This window comes from Gasterosteus aculeatus, chromosome 1, assembly GCF_964276395.1.
Source record: "Gasterosteus aculeatus chromosome 1, fGasAcu3.hap1.1, whole genome shotgun sequence".
Lineage (NCBI taxonomy): Eukaryota > Metazoa > Chordata > Actinopteri > Perciformes > Gasterosteidae > Gasterosteus > Gasterosteus aculeatus.
The window spans coordinates 14,613,327-14,639,096 of NC_135688.1; the positions used below are offsets into that span (position 1 = coordinate 14,613,327).

The 25,770-nt window shown below is 39.5% G+C and overlaps 2 protein-coding genes across 8 annotated transcripts; both read right to left on the reverse strand.

Moving 5' to 3' along the window:
* Positions 1–870: 870 nt before the first annotated feature.
* postnb (periostin, osteoblast specific factor b) lies at positions 871–11,213 on the reverse strand. 6 transcript variants are annotated; one of them, XM_078099836.1, is made up of 22 exons: positions 11,019–11,213; positions 10,480–10,578; positions 8,065–8,129; positions 7,684–7,841; positions 7,444–7,608; positions 7,202–7,348; positions 6,805–6,946; positions 5,859–6,071; positions 5,582–5,716; positions 4,825–4,973; positions 4,530–4,666; positions 4,253–4,383; positions 4,031–4,161; positions 3,642–3,744; positions 3,453–3,520; positions 3,126–3,171; positions 2,993–3,022; positions 2,506–2,778; positions 2,373–2,420; positions 2,215–2,268; positions 2,084–2,119; positions 871–1,477 (listed from the first exon to the last, which is right to left on the reverse strand). In XM_078099836.1, exons 1-22 carry the CDS (start codon positions 11,135–11,137, stop codon positions 1,449–1,451), a joined length of 2,478 nt encoding a protein of 825 aa, XP_077955962.1. In that variant the 5' UTR covers positions 11,138–11,213; the 3' UTR covers positions 871–1,448. The 6 variants fall into 6 exon arrangements, with proteins under 6 accessions (XP_077955962.1, XP_040045987.2, XP_077955893.1 ...); XM_040190053.2 differs by having other exon boundaries at positions 2,084–2,122; XM_078099767.1 differs by having other exon boundaries at positions 2,215–2,271.
* Positions 11,214–13,196: 1,983 nt separating this feature from the next.
* On the reverse strand, positions 13,197–21,407 carry trpc4b (transient receptor potential cation channel, subfamily C, member 4b). Of its 2 annotated transcripts, XM_040192742.2 has the most exons (11): positions 21,129–21,407; positions 20,317–20,720; positions 19,080–19,598; positions 16,453–16,789; positions 16,123–16,262; positions 15,720–16,033; positions 15,430–15,625; positions 15,142–15,336; positions 14,820–14,861; positions 14,613–14,702; positions 13,197–14,522 (listed from the first exon to the last, which is right to left on the reverse strand). In XM_040192742.2, exons 2-11 carry the CDS (start codon positions 20,692–20,694, stop codon positions 13,965–13,967), a joined length of 2,769 nt encoding a protein of 922 aa, XP_040048676.2. In that variant the 5' UTR covers positions 20,695–20,720; positions 21,129–21,407; the 3' UTR covers positions 13,197–13,964. The 2 variants fall into 2 exon arrangements, with proteins under 2 accessions (XP_040048676.2, XP_077956213.1); XM_078100087.1 differs by lacking the exon at positions 21,129–21,407 and having other exon boundaries at positions 20,317–20,832.
* Positions 21,408–25,770: the final 4,363 nt, after the last annotated feature.

Here is a 25,770-nt window from a genome sequence, read left to right on the forward strand (position 1 = left end):
AACAAGATGGCGTTGAAAAAGATGACTCAGAAGTCTTAAGGCTGGCGCATGCGCATGTGTCTGCGTCTATACGCACCATTGTGTCAACGCACTCGTTTCAATTCATGGTTCTAAAAGTCTTGCGTGTGTTGCAGAGTAATTCACCTCCAGAACAACAGGTGGAGTAACGTGTTTTTCTTTAAGACGACTTAGAGAGTCACGTCTTTGTGTGTGGAAGTTGTTGGTTTGTTTATTTATTTAATATAGACTTTATTGCCCCGTGCATCCACACTGCTGCTTTTCATCGCGGACACATTTGTCCCGTATTTTCCTCCACAACTTTGTTCCCCTCGACCGGCAAACTGACGTTTGCGGAGATCTCCCTCCATGAATCGGGAGGCCATCCGCACGTCCTTATAGTCTGCCAATGACGACTTGTAGAAGTGGTCATATTTACGCATTTCTTCCGTCTGATTCATTCTCTCGTAAAAATTCTTCGCTTTCATGATGGCGGTATTGTGCTATGAAAACGGAAATGTGAGACTTTGTAAAGGATGTAGTTAGCAGACCAATCACATCCTTGTGCGCTGCAGGAGGCTTGCGTAGCTTTTGATGCTAGCCTAGCAAAAATGGGTCGACACACGCAAGCATGCAAGGAGGTGTGAAAAGGCGCGCAAGGGACACGCAAGAGGGTCTTGCATCTGCGTGTCCTTGCCTTGCTCTGAAAATGCAGAAGCATAAACTAGGCTTTACAGTCTGAGAGACTAGTCTGTACAAAATGCAGACAGTTATTTTGGACACTTTCTAAACTCTCTAAACCATAACCAACTATAACATTAGAGTTGATTTCATACAGAAATTCCTTGAGATTTCCGTTAAAAAATGGGCATATTATATAAGATAATGCACTTTATTGGAAGATGTTTGAAAGGAAAAAAATTAAAAGGAAAAAGAAATCAATGCAAATAATACAAACATGGGGACAATTTACATGAAATCGTAAGCAACTTACAGCTTCAGATACGCAAAAAAACACTTTACGTCTGAAAACTCACCATCATTTATTATTACACCCTCTTTCATGCTGAGATTTGTAAATATTCCCATAATGCTTGTAAAATCTCCTTGTTTTAAACTTCACCTCAAGCAAAAGTTTAAACGATAAAACTGAAATGTTACATACTGTAGCCAGCAGATTCTTAGAAAAATATAACTATCCTGACTTGCTTGGCATATTTGAAGTAATGCCAAAATGTTAACTTGAACATTGTTTACACATACTGAACTCTTTTTTTAGACACAGTCATGATAGATATACATTCAAAGCAACATTGAAAAAGAGATTTTCAAAAAACCTTTGAAATCACTGTCATCTTAGGTGTATTCTGTATTAAAAAACACCAATCTCAATCTCTGGGTTCGACGTCTCTCACTGCCTTTACATGGTCAGTATTCTCATCCATCCATGCTCAGTCCCTTCCCCTCCTCCTGTTGCTATCTGTTAAAAAACAAATACAAGTCTGTCAGGTAAAAACACACATGGAATAAATTATTAAGAGAATGTAGAATACGTATGGCATGGACATGGACAATCCAGGTTTTGATGCCAACAAGGGAAGATCAAGCACAGCTCTGCAGCGGGGGATGTTCATGACTTCATCCATACAGCGGCGTATGGACTCAAACCCAATAGGTGGATGCTGCAGTGGAGGTGGGGCTTATTAGAATGCAATGCCGTAAGAACAGCAGCCGAAGCGGCATTAGCTCTAAGTCTCAGCACAGCGTTCATGTGAGTGTTGCAGCCACAAGCATGGCAGCAAAAAGATGGAGCAGCGCACAGTCAGCTTAAAGGAACAGGAAATGTTCTCATCTGCTTTCTTGCCAAAAGTTTAGTGAGAAGATAGACACCATTTGGCGCAGCGTTATCAATCTTCTCCTCTAACTCCTGGCAAAAATTGCAACACTCAAAATGTTGAATTAATCCTTTAAGTACATCCACCGCGATACGAGAAGAAGAATGCAACATGAGAACAAAGCAACAGACTCCTGAAATAGCTAACAGGCTACGCTGCGTGTTATCTGGAGACTGGCTGTTTTTCATTACCTACAACTCTCCGGGAAGCGGTTCTTCTTGAACTGCCTTCTATAATTATAGGCAAACAAACATAGAAATCACACATAATCTATGAATTATTCTTTCTGAGTCACTCCGATGAACTCACGCATGCAACTCACCTTGGATAATTTGGACAAGTCTTTTGCTGTCGTCGTCCATGTCTGAAATATTAGCTGCTGCAGGAAAATATAATGTTTAATACATTATATATATATATATATATATCAGCACCTAAAAATGGCTTCAAACAGATTAACCATCAATCACTTTAACTGACCTTCCAGGGCGATGTTGGTGGTGCCAGAGCTGACTGAGAACTCAGGGCCTGCAGAAGACAGCATTTCATAAGTTTGGGAGATGATTAATGATTTAAAACTACTGATGAATTGATAAATGTATCACATATTTACCTTCAATAACCCTGGTGACCTTGGTGATGGAGGGTTGACCTTCAATGACCCTGGTGACCTTGGTGATGGAGGGCTGACCCTCAACGACCCTGGTGACCTTGGTGATGGAGGGTTCACCTTCAATGACCCTGGTGACCTTGGTGATGGAGGGTTCACCTTCAATGACCCTGGTGACCTTGGTTATGGAGGGTTGACCTTCAATGACCCTGGTGACCTTGGTGATGGAGGGTTGACCTTCAATGACTCTGGTAACTTTTGTGATAGTGGGTTCCCCTTCAATAACGACCAAAATGTAATTAATTATAATTGCTGTCGTGTACAATAAATAGTAAACTGATTCATTAGCGTTATTAGCATGCATTTGTAAAATTTGCTAATTTGTAAAAGTGATTCATCAGCATGTTTTAATTCAGCAGAAAGAAAACTGTTTTTTCCCAAATTATATGCATGCAACTGTTTCATTAACATGCAAATCAATCTTTATTACCTTCTTGGACAACACGAGTGATGATCCTCCCTATTAACAACAGGACATAAAAAGTAATTATTGAGATTAAATAATCCCTCTTCTGTATAGCACAAAACACATAATATATATATATGATAATATGGCTACTTACTCAAAAATGTAAGGGGAATTTCCTTGTATCTGAACCCTGAAATGTACTGTAAAAGAATGTTTAAAAGTCTCTGATTACACATTGACAACATGTACAGTATGGTCATCTTTTATGTGTGCTGCATAACAAAGCCAATCGTCAAATCATCTTTAAATTATAAGGAAACCAACTCAACCACAAGAATGTTGCTGCGTACAGATTGAGGTTTTCAAGCAGGATCTTGTTCTGTACCGTACGTTGATTACATAAACTGCACAGAGAAACTGCACCCTGCTCTTTGTAGGTCTCACAGCTTTACTAACTATAAATAAATGTTTCATATGACACCTTGATTTGCATGTAAGTGACGAGCCTCTTCAACAGCGTGAGTAAATCCTGGCTTCCAACGGGGATATCTGAAGGAAAGCGCAGGGTGTTAACTCCGGTTGAGTCTTTACTGCATTCATGAGAAAGGGAAATGAGTGCATCTCTTGTACAAAAGGATAATTGACAAAGCTGACAGGGTAAAAATGTTACCTCCGGGATACAAGACTTGGTTGACAAAGTGGATGACTCCGTTTGTGGCCATGATATCAGATGCAGGGACTTGGACAGAATTCACAAGCATAGAATTGTTTGCCTAAGGGAGAAAGTTAAAACAATTATAAACAAGAAAAACAAAGAAGGGGCTCAAATTAACCTGTTTCTCCAACGGAGAAATTAGCTCTATTCTTCAGTAAATACTTATATAGTTATAGTTTGCAGAGGTTGTATTTATAATTCAGCATGAGAATTAATCAGATAATAATTATATAGACTATCATAATAATTTGTACCCTTAGTTACTTACAGATAATTTAACATATAAAGGTGAAACATGTATTCAACCAAGATATATGTTAAGTCCTGGTGTTGTAAATACTTACAGACATCACTCTGAGATTGCTGCCTTGCAGGGACTTGAGAAGGTTTGTCACTCCAGTCTCCAATCCACCACCAATGACGATACCATTGTTAAAATGATACAAAAGGATGGTTCTGAGAGCATTCATGTCACCTAAAACCAAAAATGGAAAGTATATAAAAACGGTCTTTTTGGCAACACCATGGCCTGAAACGCATTTATAAAGGTAGAACGGAAGACCTACTCTTCAACAAGGTCAAATCCGTTTGACTCAAACCAGCAAAAGCTTTGTCGCTCGGGGCAAACAGAGTGAACTCTCCCTCCTGTTTCAGCAAGTCTGTTAAACCAGCAGCTTCCATCAGAGACAGAAATATCCTGCAGCACGGAGAATGAAAGACGGCTGTTACAGGACCCATTGACAATTGCAACAACAGCGCTGTCAAAAGAAACAGACATATGTGGTTGGGATGCAATTGAATTACAAAGTCAATTTTCACACCACAGAATTGCGCTTTACTTACTTGAACCCTCCCTTTTCTCTTAGAATCTCAAACATAGACTTTTCAGCCGGATTCAACAGGATCTTCATGAGATGAAGTGCCCCATTGCTTCCTTCTTTACTGCCTCTTACCAGACAGGAATTCTCAATGCAGACAGCCTGCAGAAATAATCCACAAGTTAAATGCAAGGGGATTCATTACTTCCTAAAGATATGAGCATTGATGATCATATAACAGGGGTAATGTGTATAGTGTGTGTTTAGTGGCACACAGCTGTGACAGTCTTTAGGGAACAATTTTAGAGAAGAGGACGCACTGTGCGATAGATGAACACCCTCAGATATTTTCCGGCTATGGTCTCCAGCCGCTGGCCATTGAACAACTCTCCCAAGACAATCTTTCTTTTCAAGATGTGGTTTTCCAGGATAATCCTGAGCAAAGACTGGTCCATGGACATCACTTCATCTGTAGATACATACCAGCAGCATTGGTTACATCTGATGTATTGACTTTTCCATCAGAAATTGCATTTGTATTAATATTATTTTGACTATATGTCCAGAGAACAGTAGCGACACACGTCACTGTGCGCAAAGACTTATCCGCCGTTAAGGCCTTCATTTACTGTGCAGTTTTGTAGGTGACACATGTTACAAATCATGAGACATTTTGAATATTCTGTTAGATTCAGCTGTTGCTTGGTCATGCCTGTGGACCCATTTAAAATCCATACCCCTTTAAAAATATTCTGCCTTAATCAATTACACATTCTTGTTACAGAAACAAAACATCTTCAGGTCCAGGAATGTGGTCAGTTGGTTTGGATATTTGGTCTTACATGACATAATGTTTCAGCAGCATTCTTATAACTACAAGATTTCCCCAATGCTTCATAAATGTAAACTTATATTCAAGGTTATGACTCAGAATGCAAAGGGTAAATACAACATATTGTGCTGTATTCATCATTCCAGATTGTGAGTTAGTGCAGAACAACCCAGGGTCATATTAAGCTGCGTGCTGGTTCAAGAACATAGTAGCTTTCACGATGTAATGAACAGTATGTTGCTCACCACTGAAGGCAACATTGAGGGGAGCCAGCAGAGTGTACTCAGCACCGCCTCTCATGGCTGCAGAAAAACCCAGTTCGGACACCAAGTCCCCAAATGTTGACTGGGAGCTTCCCATCAGTTCCATCACCTGTTTAGCTTGAAGGACAAAGAGAATCCCACCACTATTAAAATGCATTTTACAGAAAACCATTTAACACCTGACACCTACCAATATACTGTATATATTAATGTAATAAAACAGATATGCTTTAATAATAGGAAAGTTTGTGAGTCCAACCTGAGTCTGGCATGAGCACTCGATCGATAAGGTGGATGACACCATTGGTGGTGACAATGTCCTTCTTGAGCACCATCTTAATACCGTTGACTGTCAGACTTTCACCATCACAGCCAATCTCAATATTGTTGCCCTCCATTGTCTCGTACGAGGTGCCAGTCATGATGGCCTCAGAGCACTGGACCGAGTCCAGAAGATGGTAATTCAGAAGAGCTGAAAAAGCAAAACAGTTTTGAACTCACGTGTAAGTGCAGATAGGTGTTTATTTGAAGAGGGCAAGCTGGATGCATTGGCTATTTTATGTTCGTTAGCGGCTGAGGTTGAAATGCCATGGTAACCTGAGAACCCTTTGGATCCCTTCGGTCCTTGAGTCGGAAGACTTGTCTGACTTGCAGCAGTTGTATTTAACTGGGTGAAATGCTCTGATCTCCTGTGAGGGAAACTGTAGACCAATAAAAAACATTTTGGGCTGTTGCCAATTCGACCAGCTTGCTCAATAAAGCAGCTGTTTCCTTCCTCTCAATGCTCACAAACCAAGATAAAGTAAATGTTGAGATTTTTTAAGTGTTTTTCCTGTATTTTTCAAGAGCTTATGGTCACTGCCGAGTTGAAAGGTCTATGCTGCTCGGAATTGAGAATTAAAAAGGTAGAATTCTTCAAAATGACGGCAACAGTACATGAATCCAGAACTATATCATGCATGACCTATTTGTATTAGTTTTTGACCAAACTGTGTAAGTTCCAGATCAATTGTGACGTGAGCTGTTTTGAGTTGTAAGAAGTTAAACTAAGAAAAAGTTTACCATGGGATCATGAATTTGCTTTTTCCTCCACCTCATCAATAAATGTAAATATGGTCCCAGTTTGCAACAGTTATTAGAAATGTTTAGTCTCCAATGCAACATTTTAGAAAGCCCTGAGTTTTATGAGTATATGTCTAGTTTACCCTTCAGGACCTCCTTGTCACCCTGAAGTCTCTCCAGTACTTCACTTCCCAGACTCTCAAAGGCTTCGTTGGTGGGGGCAAAGAGAGTGTAATGTCCTGGCTGACCCAGCTTCTCCATGATTCCAGAGTTTTGAGCCACATCCTAAAGGATTTCACCAGCAGGATTACGATCAATTAAATATATTAAATAGAGTAAAAACAGTAAAATCATTTCAAGGAGACAGACATAACAATTGCAACCTATGGAGCAAATATTTAAAACTAACTATATCACAAATGTGTTTTATAAATGTCTCTTTGTTCTTGCATTCTACTTCCACAACTTTGAATATGTGAGCACATCCTTCCCCCTGAGGCGTTTGCATTATTCTGTCTACCCCTGTATTTATCCACTCACACTCAGAGTTGTCAGCTCATCCTCAATGTCAACGACTTCCTGGATTGTGTTTCCAACACTGCTGATGACACGGTCAAGGACATGCACAACGCCATTAGTGGCGACCTGGTTAGCATGGATAATCCTAGCGCAGTTCACAGTCACCACCTGCACACAACATACATAACGTTATACCACTGGAAAGGTTTTCATAGCACAAATACAAAATGACGGCTATGGCCATCTTGAAATAAAATACTCACCCCGTTGGAGTAATGGTTAATTTGGAGACCGAGGTCATTGTACATGGAGGTGACTGTCATTCCATTCCTCAGATCTTTAGTGAAGAGGCGTTTGTTGGCCATGTGGTAATGCAAAGCGTTGTACAGCTCAATGTTGACATTGCTGACCAGTGCACTTCTCACTTCCTGATGGTGAGAAAGCGACTGGTTAAAACCTGACACACAGAAGACCTCTACATGTTTATTTTGTTCTCCACTCACTTCATCCAGGAGCTCCCAGGCATCGTTGCTGGGGACAAAGATGGTGAATGACCCAGATCCCTCAATCTCAGGCCTCAGTTTAGAAATATCAGAGTATTTTTGGGTTGAGGTGGCCTTCACCAGACCCAAGGTGCCATACACATGGTCAATCGGTGCCACTAGTAAAAAAAGATTTACAATAAATATTATCATATTTTTGCCTACCATTCCAATAATGGACTTCAAAAGACATACTCCACATGTTTGGGAAGTATTCATGACCATCCTAGTCTAATTTTTGTCTAATTTCAGATCTAGCATGCAGCTGCTCCACAGTTGGAGGTTTGTTGCTTAATCTAACCCGTATACATAGACTACAATGTAGTACTTAATTCACTGTACCTGCAGGGCAACCACGCATGCCCTCCAACTTCATGTACCCAGGGCAGCACTCATAAAGCACCGTCCTGCAGGCAAAATGCACAAAACACAAATGTGGGTATTCTCTTAAATAAGTAGCGCATGCCCATCTCCCATCTCTCAAAATTGCATTGAAATTCTTTTATTTCTTTGATCCAAAGCGTCGTCTCACATTGCTGTATTGAGTGTTTCCAGATGTTAATCATTATCTCTTTTATAACTCCAACAGACCATGGGATCCTTCAGCTTGGGCCAAAACCTAATGGAAAGGGTGCCTCAAGGATTATGGTGGCATGACAGTAGTAGTAGATTTATAGTAGTGAGTCATTTTTGAAGCTAAATAATTAGTTGGAACCATTGTATTTATTTGGTTAACCTCAGAAATGTTTTGGTCTTAAAACTGCCTTCTATTTACAGTTTTGAAAATTTTGGGTGACAAGGAACATTTAAAGGGTCTCGTGATAGTTATATAAAAAGTTGAGATACTCCGCTGTGAATAATGATGGACAATGTAGCCCTGGGAGGGTAGTAAAATACAAAAAGCAGCTGCTACATATAAACATGACTTTATGCCCCTTGGGCCAGCAGGTTTGAACATGTTGAACTCTATCATTGTTTCCAGCCTTTTGAAAAAAACAGAAACCTCAAATAAAAGAAACCCGGGACATAAAGAGTTGGCTGGGGATTGTGTTTCTGTAGACTTTTGTTAGTCTTCCACTAGACCACTAGATTTCCACTAGCTCAACTTTATTTAAATAATCATAACAAGTAATAAAAACATACATTCTTTGTCTTTTACAAACTGATCACTTTTAATTGTATGTAACAAGAACCCTTTTATTTGTTTGTTTAAGGAAATTAAGTTTTAGCAGCTTCTCACAGCAGGTGGCCGGTAAGATTGGCACTGCGGGAAAGCTCCATATGTGCACCACATGTAGTTGAACATAGACAAGAGTGACTTTGTCATGGTTATGGACATAATAAAAAATATATTATTGGAGTGAATAATCAGACCTCCAACAGTGAGATTATAACCGTCCTTAAAAAAAGAAAAAACTTTTTTTTCAACAGTAAAAAATGGAAGAAAAAGAAAAGCATATTTCAGCGGCCTCAGGCAGCGTAACGGCCGAGGCTTCTGGGTCATGGCTGCCTGCAAATCTTTAACAGCTGTATTTGAATCGGTTGAATGGATTTGGGGGCACTGGGATGAGATCACACAAGTCCTGCTGGGGCAGAGTCAGCAAAACCCACACTGGTCTCCCACACAGAGGGATCATATTTGGCCGTGGCGTAGGAAACTTTTCACTTGTCAGCATCTCTCAAAAATAACTGTTCCAAGAACCTTGATCATTATGTGAAACGTATTATGGGTTTATTACAATTAAACCCATCACTAATGGGCAGTTGGGTTTGTAAGAAAAGAGAAAGCTGCTCTGGGAGCCGAAATAATCGTATTAAATCAACCTCAGTAGGACAAGTACAACTACTTTGGTCGGGAAGAGAAAGTTGCGTAGCATCAGTTGCCAGACACCACGTAAAAAGGGCAATCTAAGCATATTCCATTTTTTGGCCAGAGAGTTAGCCTAAATTAGTTCATAAGTTGAAGATAGTTATGCTTTCCCGCTGTTACAATACATGTCTATATATGAGGTTTTCCATTTAGAATAAAGGCGGTCATGTTCGAAACACATGCTGACTGAAGCAAATACACATATAATTTAATTGAAATAAAGATCTTTAAAGTTTTTTGGGGGGGAATGTAATGATATATATAATAATTATCTATTTTCAAATGACTTTTACAATACACACTAATAAAAAAATGTCAGGCTCCAATTGAAATAGATAGAACATCGTGGCTGGTTCCGATATATGTCAATGACCCAATTCATCATGAAGAGCTGAGCTTGTCTGGAGTACCAGGCGTGACTATAATGCAAGCAGCAAGAAGGCTGAATGTGTGTGTTTGTGAGGAAGAGAGAGAGAGCGAGACTGTAAAAGAACCATGGCTTCACTACAAAAGTGCTGAGGGGGCTGGAATAATGAGAGAAAAAGAGGCTGAATGATTGAGCTGAACACTTTTCCATTCATGAATACAGTCAACATTTTGCAACCACATCATAGTCTGGAATCAGTGGTTCACCGCTCATCGGCGACCGGGCTTCCTCAGCATATAGGATCAAATAAGATCTTTGGACTGTGTCCACAAATGTGTTTTTCATTTTAAGCATTAGTTTAGTCCAAGTACAGTAACAGATGTCTGTCTGTATGGAGACATTCACAGTGCCATTAAAACCCTTTAAGAAGAAGAATGGTACATTCAACAAAACTTATACAACTGATTATCAGGATAAACATCAATAATTTGTCCCATGGGAAACGTGAAACAACACTTACGCTTTCTTTCCACAGATGGCCCCTTGGTACCAATTGCGACAAGTGCTGAAGTACTTCTTCTTGGTCCCCATGACTTGCTGCAGCGCGCACACATTGGGTCTGATGAAAATATAGGGAAAGGAAAATGAATGAAGCATTAATCAGAAGGCAAAAGGCAAACAATAATCATTATGCGACAAACAGCCCTGCTGGCTCAGACATTAGGCTGTCAAGATTTGTATACTTGGAAACTGGCCTTGTTGCTTCTGAAACCAGCCAATAAAATATTGATGATAGCAACATTTTGGATACAAAGCTGGTTTGTCAGATTTGACTAGTATAACCTTACACATAAACATAACAGAGATACAGTTATTCTAAGAAATATGTCATAAATGGACAATTTATATATTTTAAACAACTGGGACTGCAGTGCAATATAGAAGACAAATATGATGAAATTACTAGAAAAATGCTTGACATGCTCAAGGCTCAATGCTTTTGCAGGCAAAAGGGCATGTAGAGATATTTAGAGTATAAAAACATACTGATAAGCTTACCCTTCTTTTCTTGCTCTGATGCGACTGTGGGCAACAATTTTGTCATAAGCTGAAGATTCAACATGGTCAAATGTGGAGAGCACAAAGAGTGCAAAGGCAGCTAAAAAAAGGAGCTTCATTGTTGATTTGTAAGCCAGACCCTCCAGACGCAGAGTGATGGGAGCGGACGCAGAGTGGGGGTTTATATACCGCAAGTCTCACCCTCCACTCATGGATGATGGAAATATTTCATGCATGGCTGACAACCCAGTTTCTCTCAAAGCACACATTCTACACACAGATTGGGTTTTTGGTGTGATGATTAGTATTTAAATAAATTATGAATGGGAATAAATGGGACGCCACCACATTCACTATATTTTTTGTAATATTTACCTGTTTGATGCATTTATCAAAGAAAACTTTGTCACGTTCAGACAATCTAACATGGTTACTTAATCTGTTTTGATCATTTTCTAGAAGTCCCATTACAGCTTTAGGAAGTAACATAGAAAGTTAAGACTGCTTTAACAAAATGTTATTGCATATATAGATGCAATAGATAAAAAGGTAAAAACATTAGGACATATGCTCAATATTTGGTTTAAGACCTGTAAGACAAAGTAATTATACATTCATCGCATTGATACATAATAGTTCTGCACATCATGATGGGATACAAATTCTTGCTGTATTGCTTTTGTTAAAGTCACATTCATTCGCGCTGCAAACAAAGGAACATTCAACAATCCACGGCTCTGAAAAAAAATAAATTCCAGACTGGATAAATCTTTCAAAATGTAGTTTGCTCCACCAAGTGGTGGGAAAGAGTGCAGGCAGCGAGTATTAATGAGCATCACTATTAAAGAATAATATTTTCACAACGGTTTACTTTTTTACATTGGAGAGGTGATAAATACAAAGGTAAATTATAAAGTAAAGACTGAAAGACTAAAGACTTCTTTACTACATCACAATGTTGATCATTTTTTAATGTTATAAGAACCCTACCAAGTTTTTAAAGTATAAAAAAAATAACATTTCAAAATGTCTTAACACAAATACTAACATGATACATTTGTAATTTAATGGTAGCAATTTTATCTGACAGGTACAAAACTTTTTACTATAAACGGCAGAAAAGAAATGTCACCCTGACCAAGTGGACCCTTAGAAAGGGAGGAAGAGCCAGTCCAGCATCCAATACTTGTGTCATTATTCTGTGACTTGTGTCACGTATCATGTGTCTATTGTTAAACAGAACATTTCCATAAAAATATATAATATTTTGAAGGGAATGATCCGTCTATGAATTTCATTATTTAATGCCGTTTAGAAAGCACTTTAAATCTCTGTATAGACTTATTTTTTCCTTCAGACTGGAGCACAATAACTTTTGAATCAACACACTCAACAAAAGTAACGTAAAGTAAAAACTTCATGGAGGGGTCGTGGTACTGACGAACTAGCTGCAGAGACAATAAAATGTGGAGGGTTTTTACTCTGTGAATCAGACACCCACTGATTCCATCACCTTAACACACTGACACAAACACCACACGTGCCACAAATATCTTGCTCATGGGTGCTGTTTCCTTTCTTTGTATTTTGTTATTAAGCTCCTACTTGGAGTCAGTCAGTGGAAATCGATTGCCTTCCCAAAGACAGTGTGAATTTCTCACAGCTGGTATGGTAACAGAAACCTAAAGATCTCAGCTAGCTGGTTGCTTAAGCTATGAAGGTGTGAAATTGAATATCTGTGCAACCTCAAAATATAAGCAACTAAACTTTGATAGCACACCAATACAATTAATCATTATTAATCCCTACTCTACACAAATCCACATAAGGCATCGATGCAGTAATTCTGTACCACAAAACACTTGATGTTAGTGGTTCAAAGCTGCTTTTTGAGTTAAAGGGACCACTCTATATACGTATATAGCCAGAGAGAAGGTAACAAACTATCTACTGAAGTGTTTTTGCAACAACAGAGCAAAGATTTCAGCAGTAAAGCAAATCAATTGGGAGGCAAAAATGTAAAAAGTGTTTTTTCTTTGTCGTTGTTGTAACATCTTCTCGGTCTGATAGCTGTGTACATATTTATAAATAGCTAAAGTACAGTATATTGAAAGGGGGGAAACATATGTAACATACATATTTAACATAACATACACTCTAAATTTAAAAAAACATTCATTTTTCATTTTTTATTCATTTTTATTTGCAGATTCATTTCGTTACAAGTAACAAATAAATAGCTGCAACTTATAGGATATGGCACACACTGATAAGGAATACAGATATCAACCAATTTGACTTGGAGAGCATTGCATGCGTCTTCGGTTTCATCGACAGAATATGAACAAAACCGGTTTCTCTCACCCTAAACATTTTAGGGAGGAGAATAGTGGAGTAAAAGAGAAGCTGACCCTAAGCTCTGAACTATGTGTTACATTGCAAGTTGACAGTACACAGTACAATTCAAGTTCAACATAGAATTTGTTCTGGAATTAAATTGAAATACACTTCCATTAACCTAGTAGAGGAGAAATTATACAATTAGTATATGGTGAATATTATTTCTCTAGAGCAGATGATTTTGCATATCACAGTCAAAAGACTGTCCAGGGTGGAGGAGGATAGAACAGGCAGCAGGTTGTCAAGACGCATTGGAAATAAATGCTCTTGGTAAAATAGGAATTAAAAACTTGCTTTAAAATTCCAGCCTTTACTGAGGGTTAGTTAACTGTAACTTTGCTCAATCATCAGAGTGCATGTATTATAATGTGAGATAAGATGTTATCATTATTCCGATATATATTACAGAATACAAGATTATTTTAACTGAAATTATGGTTCGAATTTTAATCGTGAGATTAAACGTCTTTTACAAAACGGTTTGTAGTTCCCAAACGGTGTTAAAACATTACCAACATTTCATTTCATTAAAATAAGAAATTAATTTCAATTGGAATGGACAATTTTTAACTTTAGGTGCTCTTTGCAAGAATGTTCAATCTCTTGAACGGTCTTGTCCACTTTCTGCAAGACTTCAACGATCCCTCTATCAGTCTGAAGGTGTTCTGGGTTTTGTCCACCAAATGTTGCAGGATCTTCCTCTGAGTATATTTCATCATATTTCTGAGAAGCCAATCTCCCTCCCCGAAGGAACCCGGCATCTGAGACATTTTTGTTTAGCTCATTCTGAGTCTGACCTATGCAGGAAATAACAACTGAACACTGTGCCTGGGCTTGCTTGCTAGAGCCCAAAGAGGTGGTGGTGGTGGTGGTGGTGGTGTTGGTGGTGGTGCCAGCTACACTCTGCAGGGTGGGGGCGACCATGTCAAACATGCTCAGCTTCCGTTGAGGTTCATCAATGGGGAATTTGGGAGAATACTTGAATGAGTTTCCGGGGTAAGCCAAGTTGGAGCTTGCGATGTTGGGTGTGACCCCACCTTGAGGTTTTCCCTTCATCATTCCGAGGACTTCATAACGGAAGCTGGAGATATCCTGCTTGAGCTCCTATTAATTATAGACAACCAGAGATTGAACGGCAGAAATGACAAAATAGACTTTAGCTATTGACCGGGAGTTTGGGAGAATGTGATCTACCTTGAAATTCTCTTCTGTTAGTCCCTCTTCTGTCTTGGCATCTCTGATCATTGCTGCGACGTAGCGCTTCATGAGGTGCTTCAAAACCTCCTGAAAAAGATACGGAATGTATCCAGTTAAAAAAACAAAAACGCAGTCGTTTTTATTTACAGTTTCATCAAAAAATGATTGAATCTTAACAGTTCATTGAGTAATACAAGTTATTACCTGATACTCATGGTTTAATCTTACATTTTCGGCCCCACGTCTCTGAAACAAAACAACAAAATGGTACATTAACAAAGTGACGTGTTATTTAAGGTTTCGCAAGGGTAAGGTGAATTTACTTTAAGGTTATTTCCTTGAATTGCCCTTTCTCAATACAAGATATTATGGATTAATGAGTGACTAAACCATTTCTGAAGATAAAACGTGATTTAATTTATTCTTCATTCTTATAGAACCACCTGCTTTGACTCTATAATACCAGACATGCATTGGAAACCTAATCCATAGGTGAGAAAGCAACTAATATCTAGAAAATACTTACCCCCAACGTTTCAAAGGTTTCAAGTCTTTTTAAACTTGATCTCTTAAACAAACGGGAATATATCCATCCGAATGAATAATAAATTGACTTGGGACTGGGTATTATATTGAATGGAGATGGCAGAGTGCCCCCTTCTTCAAAATAGCTCATCCATAATTTAGTTCTTGCAAACTTCCACTCTATATCTGCATGATCCTGAAAAGAAAAACAAGCAGAAACAGTGTGCCAAGGAGCATATGGCAAATACAGGTGGTAAAGGTATAAAAATGTGTGAGCTGCAGGACTCACAGCAATGTGCTGGTAGGAGTTGTTCATCATTGCAATTAGCATGTTCAAAAGCACCACTAGGGAGATGACGTTGTACGTGCCAAACATGGTGCTGCCCACAAACTCTGTGAATTCATGACGTGGTTCAACGTTGGTCACGTAGAGGGAAATCAGGCCAAATACAGACCAAAACAATGACTGCAGCGTTTCAAACAGCCTGAAAAACCAACAAGCCATACATCAAACAACGTGGTTCAATTATTAACAATGCAGACTCGTCAGGGACAATATATTTAAGAACTCCAACTTGCGTTGAGAAGGCGTTGTTTTGGTCCTTACAACGAATACCCTTGCAGTTGCTGCCCTCATTTGTGTCATAATAAAAGTAGAGTTGGTTGAGGCCATTAGCAAAGGCTAAAAGCACCAGACAGTATATGAAGAGGAACTTGAGGATGTCCAGCAGCATGCGGCCCAGTGAGATCTGTAAGGGGCCCAGGTGGGAGTTGGCTGTGAAAAGGCAAATGAGGCGCAAGGAGCTGAAGATGTTGGCAATGGCAAACAATGCCTCTGCAACCAAAGTCGGATGCCACATTTCCCAGCTCTTTCTGGATTTGGGCCCCCTGTACTGTAAAAAAAAAAAAAAAAAACGAGAACAATAACAATGAGTTAGTAGACTGGATTGTCAATCAACCTGAATTGTAAGATGCACGATACCTTTGCATAGGCAACAATCTTCAGAGCAATGGTTGCAAGATACAAGGAGTTCATTATGAAATCCATTAAGTTCCACCAGTCATCGATGTAGTCTTCTAAACCACTATCCCACATCTGTTTGATCTCAGTCCATACAAATCCTCGAAAAGAGAAGAACAAAGATACATTTGTCAACATCATCACTCAAGTGTAGTTCCAAAGGAAAGAAGAATATACGATAATAAACTTAATCTTATTTGAGTACAGTACGAAGACGTACGATAGTTAACGATAACATCAGAATTACCGCGGTATGTTCGTGTGTGTGTGTGTGTGTGTGTGTGTTGTTACCAAGCACCCAGGGCAGGATCAGCCATTCGACAGTGGTGGGTGCTGGGCCTTGAAAGTCATTTTGTTCAGTGGCTATATGCTGCGAGGCCAGCAGGAGCAGGAGGAGGAAGGTCAGGTAGGAAGCAGTGTGACAGATGAACTTGATGAAAGGCTTACGGATGAATAAGCCATAGCGGCTCTTCGGAGAGATAATGTAGAAGATGGAAAAAAGTGGAAAGAGGAGGCCGATGAAGATACACGTGAGGAGTTTTCCTGCCCAGTGACGCCGCCTCCAGCCTGGGAACTCGTCATACCACTGAGATGCCAGCAGCTGCTGACAGTTGGGCTGAGCAACAAACTAGAAGTAAGGGAGAGAAAAAGAAAGACGTATCAAGTCGGTATCACCTTCCTCCTAATCTGTGAATTCTAGTCTGACAATAATAAGCCATTAAGCATAAACTATCTGCATTAAATTTAAAAAAAAAGAACTACAGATGAAACTAACAACTAAAGACAGTAAATGCTGTATTAAAAATGTTTTCATCATGGTGCTCACTGCAATACATACTTCTACGTATCTCCCAAAGCCGAATGTTGGTATCTGACAATTTGAATATCACAATTTAAATTTGTAGGATTACCATGTTCTGGTCTAAAATGGTATTGTTTCATCTATGATTGATTTATAAAGCTAACTAACATTTACATTTATTTATTTATCTTCAATCAATTTGAGTGAGCGTGTTTAGTGAAGTGTAGGTAAATAAGAATAAATGTGCAACTTCTGTTGTTTTTAATCCCTGCAAACATTGCTGACATAATTGCTTCTCCATAGAATAAACATGTATATTATGCAGCGGTGTCCAGCATCTAATGTTTTTAAATAGTAATGTTTGTTTTATGAACATTAAACCAGGTATAAACTCCTCTGAGCATGTTCACATTCTGATTCTTAAGAGGCTCAATAGTAAATGCCCCATTTATCCCAATGTTGATTTAGAACCTTGCAAATGGATCATTTTCGTTCTGTATCTTTTCAATAGCATTTTTTGCGCGGCTTAACTGAAATCAAATCGCAAGATTTCAGTTGAATCCCAACATGAAACTCACAACACAAAACAAATAACCCACTTGTATCTTGTAACCATGCCAGAGAAAAGTTTCAAGTGGGAAAACATTTTTGAATTTTGCTAAGAATAATTGACTGAGATTTGATATAAACATCTGCTGGACATCTGCAGATGGGGATGGAAGCTGATTTCAGTTTAACCAAGTTACAGCCATTATGGTTTTAGATTAGATAGCATTACACGGGGGATGATGACGTCATCCATGAATGCTGAATCTGACATCTTAAATGTCTCCTATTTGTCCTTCTGAGATGTTGACTTGCCGTTTATGACCGGAGGCAAAAGATGGCATCTGTTGAGAACAGATTTCGATATTTATGTATACATGACATTTTTACGAAGGTGAAAGTTTAGCCACCTGATTATTAAGAGCTGCTCAATAAATAAAAGCAAATTGTTTACTTTTCAATCTACAACAATTTTACCACACATACCTCATTTTACCATTCAGGGTCCCAGAAAACACAACCAGAGCAGATTGAGTAAAATGGGTGACGGGGAGGAGGAGAACAGAAAGAAGCAATCTGAGCTGCATACATCACCAGCATTATTCTAGTTCATTGAAAGGTGAGCATTTTAAATAGCTGGGTACTATTCTCTACAATGTATTCCAATAGTACATTTGTGAAATTAAAAGGGCGTTCAGAGTAAAAGGATGTGGCCCACACGCATAGAACAATAACAAGGCGTGGCTTGCTGTTTTTCACGAGTGACTAGTCATTCAGTATGTCAAACTTTACACGGGCAATTTAACAGTATATACCATGTTATACTAGTAGTAGTCTCATTATTAATGCAGTGATGATCAATTTAAGATGTAATTCAAATTGGCCCAAATAAATCTATTCCTAAACACCCAGAAGTCTTTACCTGCTTCCCTTGTTATCACCGGTTCCTGTGTTAAGCAAAAGTCCATTTCAATTATTGACATTTACATATATATTCTGTTATAAACCTCTCTAGTGAGGATTAGATAGTCTTGCTTAATACTAAACACTTTTGACGTATCTCATTCTGTTACTATTATACTAGACACTCTACTAGTTACTATTGTATCGAAGGGATAAATACGCCAAAGATGGAAAAATACGGTAAAAGGTTCCCTCCCTGATTAAAGTATTAGTATGTATTTCGGGGAAATGGTCTTCACTTATTCCATCATTATCCCCAATTATCCAATTGTCATGGGACTGTCTCAAAGTGCTGCTGTAATGCATTGCTAAGAGCCAGAAGGCAATTATGTGTTGCTCTAAACTCCCCAAGGACAAATCCACCAATCTGTGGACATTTACAACTCATCTTGGAACCCTTCTTGTTATCCCGTCCATGTTGTTCAAATAATGCAACATGTATTCCTTGTTGTCCACCTTGTTGTGTGAGTCTACAGTGCAAGTTTCAGTTTCTCTGTGTGTGCCGGTGTTACGAAGAGAAATCGTCATTAAGACAAGAGAATCCTTCTGTAGCGCAGTAGGACACTGGCATAATGTGACGAAGAGGGGATCACAATCAGCAGCTTACCTCCTTCTGGCAATATTTGATGGCCAGCTTCAGTCGGGCCAGATCGTTGGTGATCTCATCCAGGAGAGGGTTGATATCATCGCGATAGTTGAGGATTGTTTCCAACTCTTTAGAGCTCCGCGTCTGGTCCAAGAGGTCCTTCGCAAACTGTTTACACATTCGGGAGAGTTCCTCGTACTCAGACTTGAACTCATTCTCCACTGTGCTCAGCTCCTTCAGCTCCCAGCTGAGTTGAAACGCAGTGAGGAACGGATCCTCGCTGGAGAGGGCGATCAGGGATGAGCTGGCGAGGGCCTTGTAGATGTTAAGACGGGAGCGCGAGTGGCGCAGGCCGTCCACGTCTGAGCCGGAAATGCACTCCACACAGTTGCAGCGCACAGCATGTGGCTGAGGTATGGAAACACCTCGCTGCAGAAGCAGTTTGATGATCTGGTAATTGTTGGTGTGGGCTGCTAGGATGATCGGAGTGATGTCTGGGGTGAAGTCTGAAAACTGTTTGTCCAGTAGAATTGGTGGGACCTTTTTCAGGAACCGTGCGGCGGGAAACAAGCACAAACCAACCGAATCAATCTATATGATGAGAGTATGTTTTTAAGTTGACAAAAGAGCGTGGCTTTTTCAACCTCTCATACTGAAACAACTGGTTTGAATGGGTCAAATTTCATTTCTCTTGGGTCTCTGACAGTCTTGTCAAACAACCACAGAGCTAATGGCTTTGTGGTTCAGCTTGCCTCAAAATACCATCCTGCTTAAAAGCAACTGCATCCTTTTTTTCCCCTTTGTCTTCATACAATCCAATAAGTCCATTACAGGCACAACCAGCAGTGGCAATAATATATGTACAAAAAAAGGGAAATGGAGAATGATTTCTTTGGTTGAAACCCCAAAAGACGGAAGCCCCCCAAAAAAGCTCAATACTGAAACTTTTAGGCAGAAAAATAAACACAGCCATGTCTGAAACAAAGGAAAGCCCATTGTCACTTTTTTTTTTATCTCTATCCGTTTCAGATAAAAAAAAACTCACTGACAGCTGTCGGGAAATTGACCTAAATGGTTATAATGGGTTCTCCTGGTAGCTTAAAAGTGGCTACCAAACCCGAGGAAACATGGATATTCTAACTGCAACCAAAATGATTAAAATGGAATTGAGTGTGATAAGAAAGGATATGAACAACAACTCCAATAACACAAGAAACCCCCTGTGGGAATGTAAACTGTACAAACGAAAGTTTACTACCTGTTTTTCTCCACGTGGCTTCTTGTGGTTGAGCAGCAGCTCCACGGCCCCCACCACTTCTTTGCGGATGGCATGTAGCAGGGCATCACCCACATGCACATTATAGCTGAGCAGCAAGTCGATGATCTCCAGGTTCTCGTTTTCGATGGCAATTAGCAGAGCTGTGCGCCCCAGGGGGTCGACGCAGTTGATGTTGATCCTGAAGTAGATCTCAGCCTCCTCCAGGGCTTGTTTCACGCTGGCATAGTCCCCCTTCTCCACAGCACCCAGGTAGGCCCTCTCAAGGGTGGAGAGCTCCGACTCCGCCCGCACGATGCGCAGAGGGATGCAGTCCCTGTATGACGAACTGTCAGCTTTCCTGTAATACAGCTGTGACATCGCAGCTGCAGCCTCAACAATCTTAACTGAGGATGGTTGAGAAATAATAAGACAAGGAAGAATATGAATTCAGGTTTCAGTGTTTCAGACACAGTGGGAACGGAATCAGTGTGAAAAGCCCCCAACCAAAAACAGTCTTTAACCATATGAACACCAAATGAGAAATAAAGCTCATAACGCAGAATTAGTTTACTGGCCTTGTGCTATTTTAACAACGTGTTTGGCCTAAAAATTGTGGGCGTTGTGTGTTCATTCAAACTATTGTGTGTTTCGTTAAAGTGAAAACCGTCTTCCCCGGTTTAACCTGAAACATAAAAAGTTTAAAGTTGTTGTTTTTTTACTTCACAGTTTACAAATAAGACAACAAAATATGTTACGAAAGCCGACGCAATTTCGTTAGACACATGCCATATATCATGTAAAAATAACGTTACCGTCCTCCTGTTGCTTTGGGGTTGTGATTTAGTCCGGACCCGCTCGGAGAGGAGACGCGGAGCGCGCGGCTGTCAGACAGGAACCCTGCGCGCTCGCATTATCCTCTTGTCAATTAAAGACACATCACGCGCGCCTCCACCCCTTCTACCCATTGGAGCGTCAGTGCCGTGGCTCTTCGTGCACCTTTCTACAGAAATACATGCGTCAATTCGGGAGGGAAAACTGCCCGCTAAAACCCAATCGACGGGCCGCGCGTCTTCAGCCATCACCGCCCTTTTCCACTCCGATTCTCTGTGCGGGTGCAGCCCAAGTTTTAAGAGTGTGGGCGTTGGGGGGGGTGTCTCCCATCAAGGCAACCAGGTACACTTTTTTCATTTTCATGTTAAGGTGATTCAATTATTTTTTAAATTATTAACATTGTCAGAACATGCATTTTAAAGTAGTAGGAACAATGTAGCGTGTATTCACTTGTTTTCTGTTCAGATGGAAACGCTATGGCAACGCTGAAGGGACATACTATCTCAAACGCCAAACACTGAACACGACAGTCCCTTACAAAAGTCTATAGGCCTACTCATTTGTGATTTCTTTCATTTTGACATATATATTTTGTGCTCAGATATGATATAGGCAAATGCATACCCCTCTGACTGTGTCCAACCTGTGTTCAACTTATATTGTTGTAGTGCTTTATAAATATATACCAGGAGTTCCCTGGCCCTGATTAAAAACACCTGTTACAGATCTTGGGAGATTTTATCCCAGCCACATATTTTAATTATGAGCTAACAAAGTCGAATCACCAGTGAAGCAGCTATATACGATGTGCTTAAAGACAGTTAAAGATATTTATCTTCTTTAGCTATAGTATGAGCATCTAGCATCTAGAATGAAAAACAACAAAAAACGGCCAATGTCAACATTCCCATCAAGCCTGTGAGAGACAGCTGATCTTCAATTGACACCCTGCACCAAACCATGGTTTTCTGTTTTTCAAATTTTCCTTTTAGTTCTGATCAGATCTTTTTTAATTGAAAAAGCCTTTTTCCAAAGCTAAAATAATGGGGTAAAATTGGGTGCAGTATTGCAGGTTTGACCAATAAAAACATGTGTACAACAACATCTTTGGGGACATTTAATTGCGATCCAGATAGGAATAGTAAACAAAAATACAAACCCCATACAAAAACTCTGGAAATACATATGTCAAATTATGGATTTTTACTTTTATTTCAAACATATTCAGGAATCGGGAATGCCCAAATATGTTAGGCATACAAGGAATTTGACATGGTGGTTGGTGCCTAACAGTAAGACAATGAGACAATGGACAACACATAATGTTTTCAATTTACAAATAAAAATAAAGAGCACTAGTGAACACATAACCCTACTCTACACAACTGTGTTGTGAGTGTATGTGAAAGTAACAGGTGTATGTGAGTGTGAATGGAGTGGCCGGTGGAAAAAGGGATGTCAGAGTCGGCCAGTGGGGGACTCTGTATACGAGCTTCAGGGTCCTGGAAGCGAACAGGTCCTGGAGAGACGGCAGATTGCAGCCGATCACCCTCTCTGCAGAGCGGATGACACGCTGCAGCCTGCCCTTGTCCTTGGCCGTGGCTGCAGCGTACCAGACGGTGATGGGGGAGCAGAGGATGGACTCGTGTAGAAGTTCACCATCATCGTCACTGGCAGGTTGAATTTCTTAAGCTGCCTCACAATGGTGATGAGGCTGATGTTCATGCACATTAAGAGTGGGTTCACATTCATTATTTCCTGCGTTCTTCTCTGTAATTGCAATTATGTATTAGGTCCTGAAGAAATGTGAGATTCTGGCAAATACTGTCCGTGTGTGTGAGGATGCCGTTTAAGATGCATTTCCCTTCCTCGGAAGACTTGTGGTTTTTATTACCATCAGTGCAGCCATTAACATCCCACAATTATCACAAGACATCTTTAAGGCAATCTTGTTTGCGCTATCAATGCCAGCAGATTGGACCTCTCCCAAGCATTAATTGTAACTGTAATGTAAAACTTCAATACACCATAAAAAATAATAATAAAATCATTAGTGATCATGGTTTAACACAACTGGATAATATGGCTCTAATTAGCCTAATTTGTATTATTTTGTAAAATATCACTTTAAAACATTACTATTAATTACATTAACACTAATTACTCTGAACCACAGATTTCTTAAGTTTAAGTTTAATTTGAACATTAAACAATATAAAGAAAAGGCACATGGCACATGTATAAGTCCTTGCCAATAAAATGCACCCAACTAAACATTAGCAGCTAATGTTTAGGGTTTACATGAGTAAAAATTTAATGCAACACCACAGCAAAAAAGCTTTGAAATTATTTTCAGTTGTGAAAACCCCACAAATGCTTAATTTTTAATTCATAAATCATTTTCTTTGACTTTATGTAGATGTACAATGATCTTATGCAGCATTTAATTTGAACTGTGATCACCTCAATAAATTACTACGCTCACTTGCCACTAGAGGGCAGAAAAAGATTTCCTTCCTTGCCAAAATACTGATGAGCCCAATCTGGAGCAGAGCTGTCTGCGGCCGCCGGTGGCACTTTGTTATCGTCTCTGTTGTGGCAGCTGCATACCTGGAGAAGTCATAGACCCCTTCCGCTGTTATGGAGAAACATTCCCTTAGAACATTACCCTTGAGTGAATGTAGGGGGAGATTGTTTGAGAAGCAAAAAACGCTTTCTACAAAGGTTTATGTTCAGTGAGGGTCTTAAAATCTAGGGCACATATTTGTTTACGATGTCTGCTTTTGTCAAAGCGTCTCCTGACCTAGTTCCCAGTATGTTAATTGCTGCTTTTCCCCTCACCGTGTCGGAGTTCCCGTGTTAAACTCAGTAAAACTCAGATTTTATATTTTGGAAATGCATTTGACCAAATTAATGCATTTGCGAAATGCAGTTATGTGCGTCTTACTTGGCTGGTTTGACTTCACAGGAGGTCGTCCGTCTGTGCTGTGCAACCGAGCGAAGAACTTATTTGACATTTGCAGTGCAGCTCTCTGGCAATTAGATGCAGAATGTATCATCCATGTTTTGACCCCGCTTCTGAAAATGAACACGGATGCAATATTCAAGCTGGCAACAGAAATTCAAAGTCATTACAGAAGGTCTATAAGCTCTTAATTAGGCCTGCCAGTCTTTGGGTCTTTTCAGCTGCTACATTGCTACAGTAAAAAGAATTACAAGTATGGAATTATTGTTTAATGATTAATTCTATTCTCTTTCAGATCTGCATGCAAGCAGAACAGTAATTGTTTGCACTACATATTTTTTAATCTGTCTCTCACCCAGCGCAAAGCACATAATTAATGATGTGATGCACCATAGTTCAAAGTGAAAGTGAGTTTTTTTAAACCGATCATTTCCGTTATCATCGTCTGTTTTCAAGTTAAGATTCTTCATGATAAACCCATCAATACTTTACAAAGGCTTCATAGTGATCAATCAACGCTAATGCAACGAGATGATGCATTATTGTTTATTCTCAGACAACTCATTATGGCTGCCCCTATATAATGGATTCTTTGCCACTCACTGTGTATAATGTGATGTTGATCTTCTGGCAATGACAGTGTTTAATTTACACATAAAAAAGGTACATGCTTTAATGCTGTAGCTTGCTTTCTGAAAATAGAAAAGAAACTAATATTGACATTTCTCATTATTTAAATTAAAGTGGTGCGAAGTTGGTCTCCAAATACAATGTGTTATTTGCTTTCTGTGGAGGGCTGAAGATGCTTGGAAGTTATAGTTCTGTTTATGTCTGTCTGCAGGGGTATTTACCAAACTTAATAAGATCAGCTAGCCCCCATCAGCTGACAAGAATAAGTAAGAGTTTGTCAGCTTTGTGCTTGTGCTTATAAGAGCTGTCAGCAGGGGAGATGTGTATATGTTTGTGTACAGTGCCACTGTAGGCTAAGGGGTTAAAAATCACCCTTAAGTCCCTTAGCTAAAACTCACATCCATCAGAGAGCATAAAAGGGACCTTGTTACAACAGTTAGCAGATGACAGCTGACTTTGGCAACTCTGGGCTAATGGAAAAGATTAAGTCAATTACAGCCCGGCAGGGGGGCTTTGAGACATTCCCTATTGGAACAATAGGCAAACACTCACTCTGAGGGAGTACATTTCATTATGCCAGAGTAAATATAACACAATATACTTTGTTCTCTCTCAATAAAATCTGGATGATAAGACAACGATGATAACACTGAAACGCAGTCCCGGAGAAAACGTCATTGTTGTGTCTAGTGAACGCACTCTGTTTCATCAAGATGCTGCTGACTTTGTTTCACACTTAAGAACAAACGTAGAAAAAGAATACATTGAGCTCAGCTGAAACAGGGATCTTAAAGGGGTTGAAAAGCATCAAATTGAGCAAAGATGACGGAGCAGCTACAATTCCACTTCACATAATAGGATTACATCCTTCAATTAAATTAAATTAAAGTAAATGTGAATATTTGCAGCTGTCATCAATCCATATATGAATATCAAAGTAATATTTTTCATTGCACTATTTCTGTTCGTTGCGTGAGGTTTTTTTATTAATCAAAGTGATTTCCTCTCATTGCAGTAGCTCACACGCT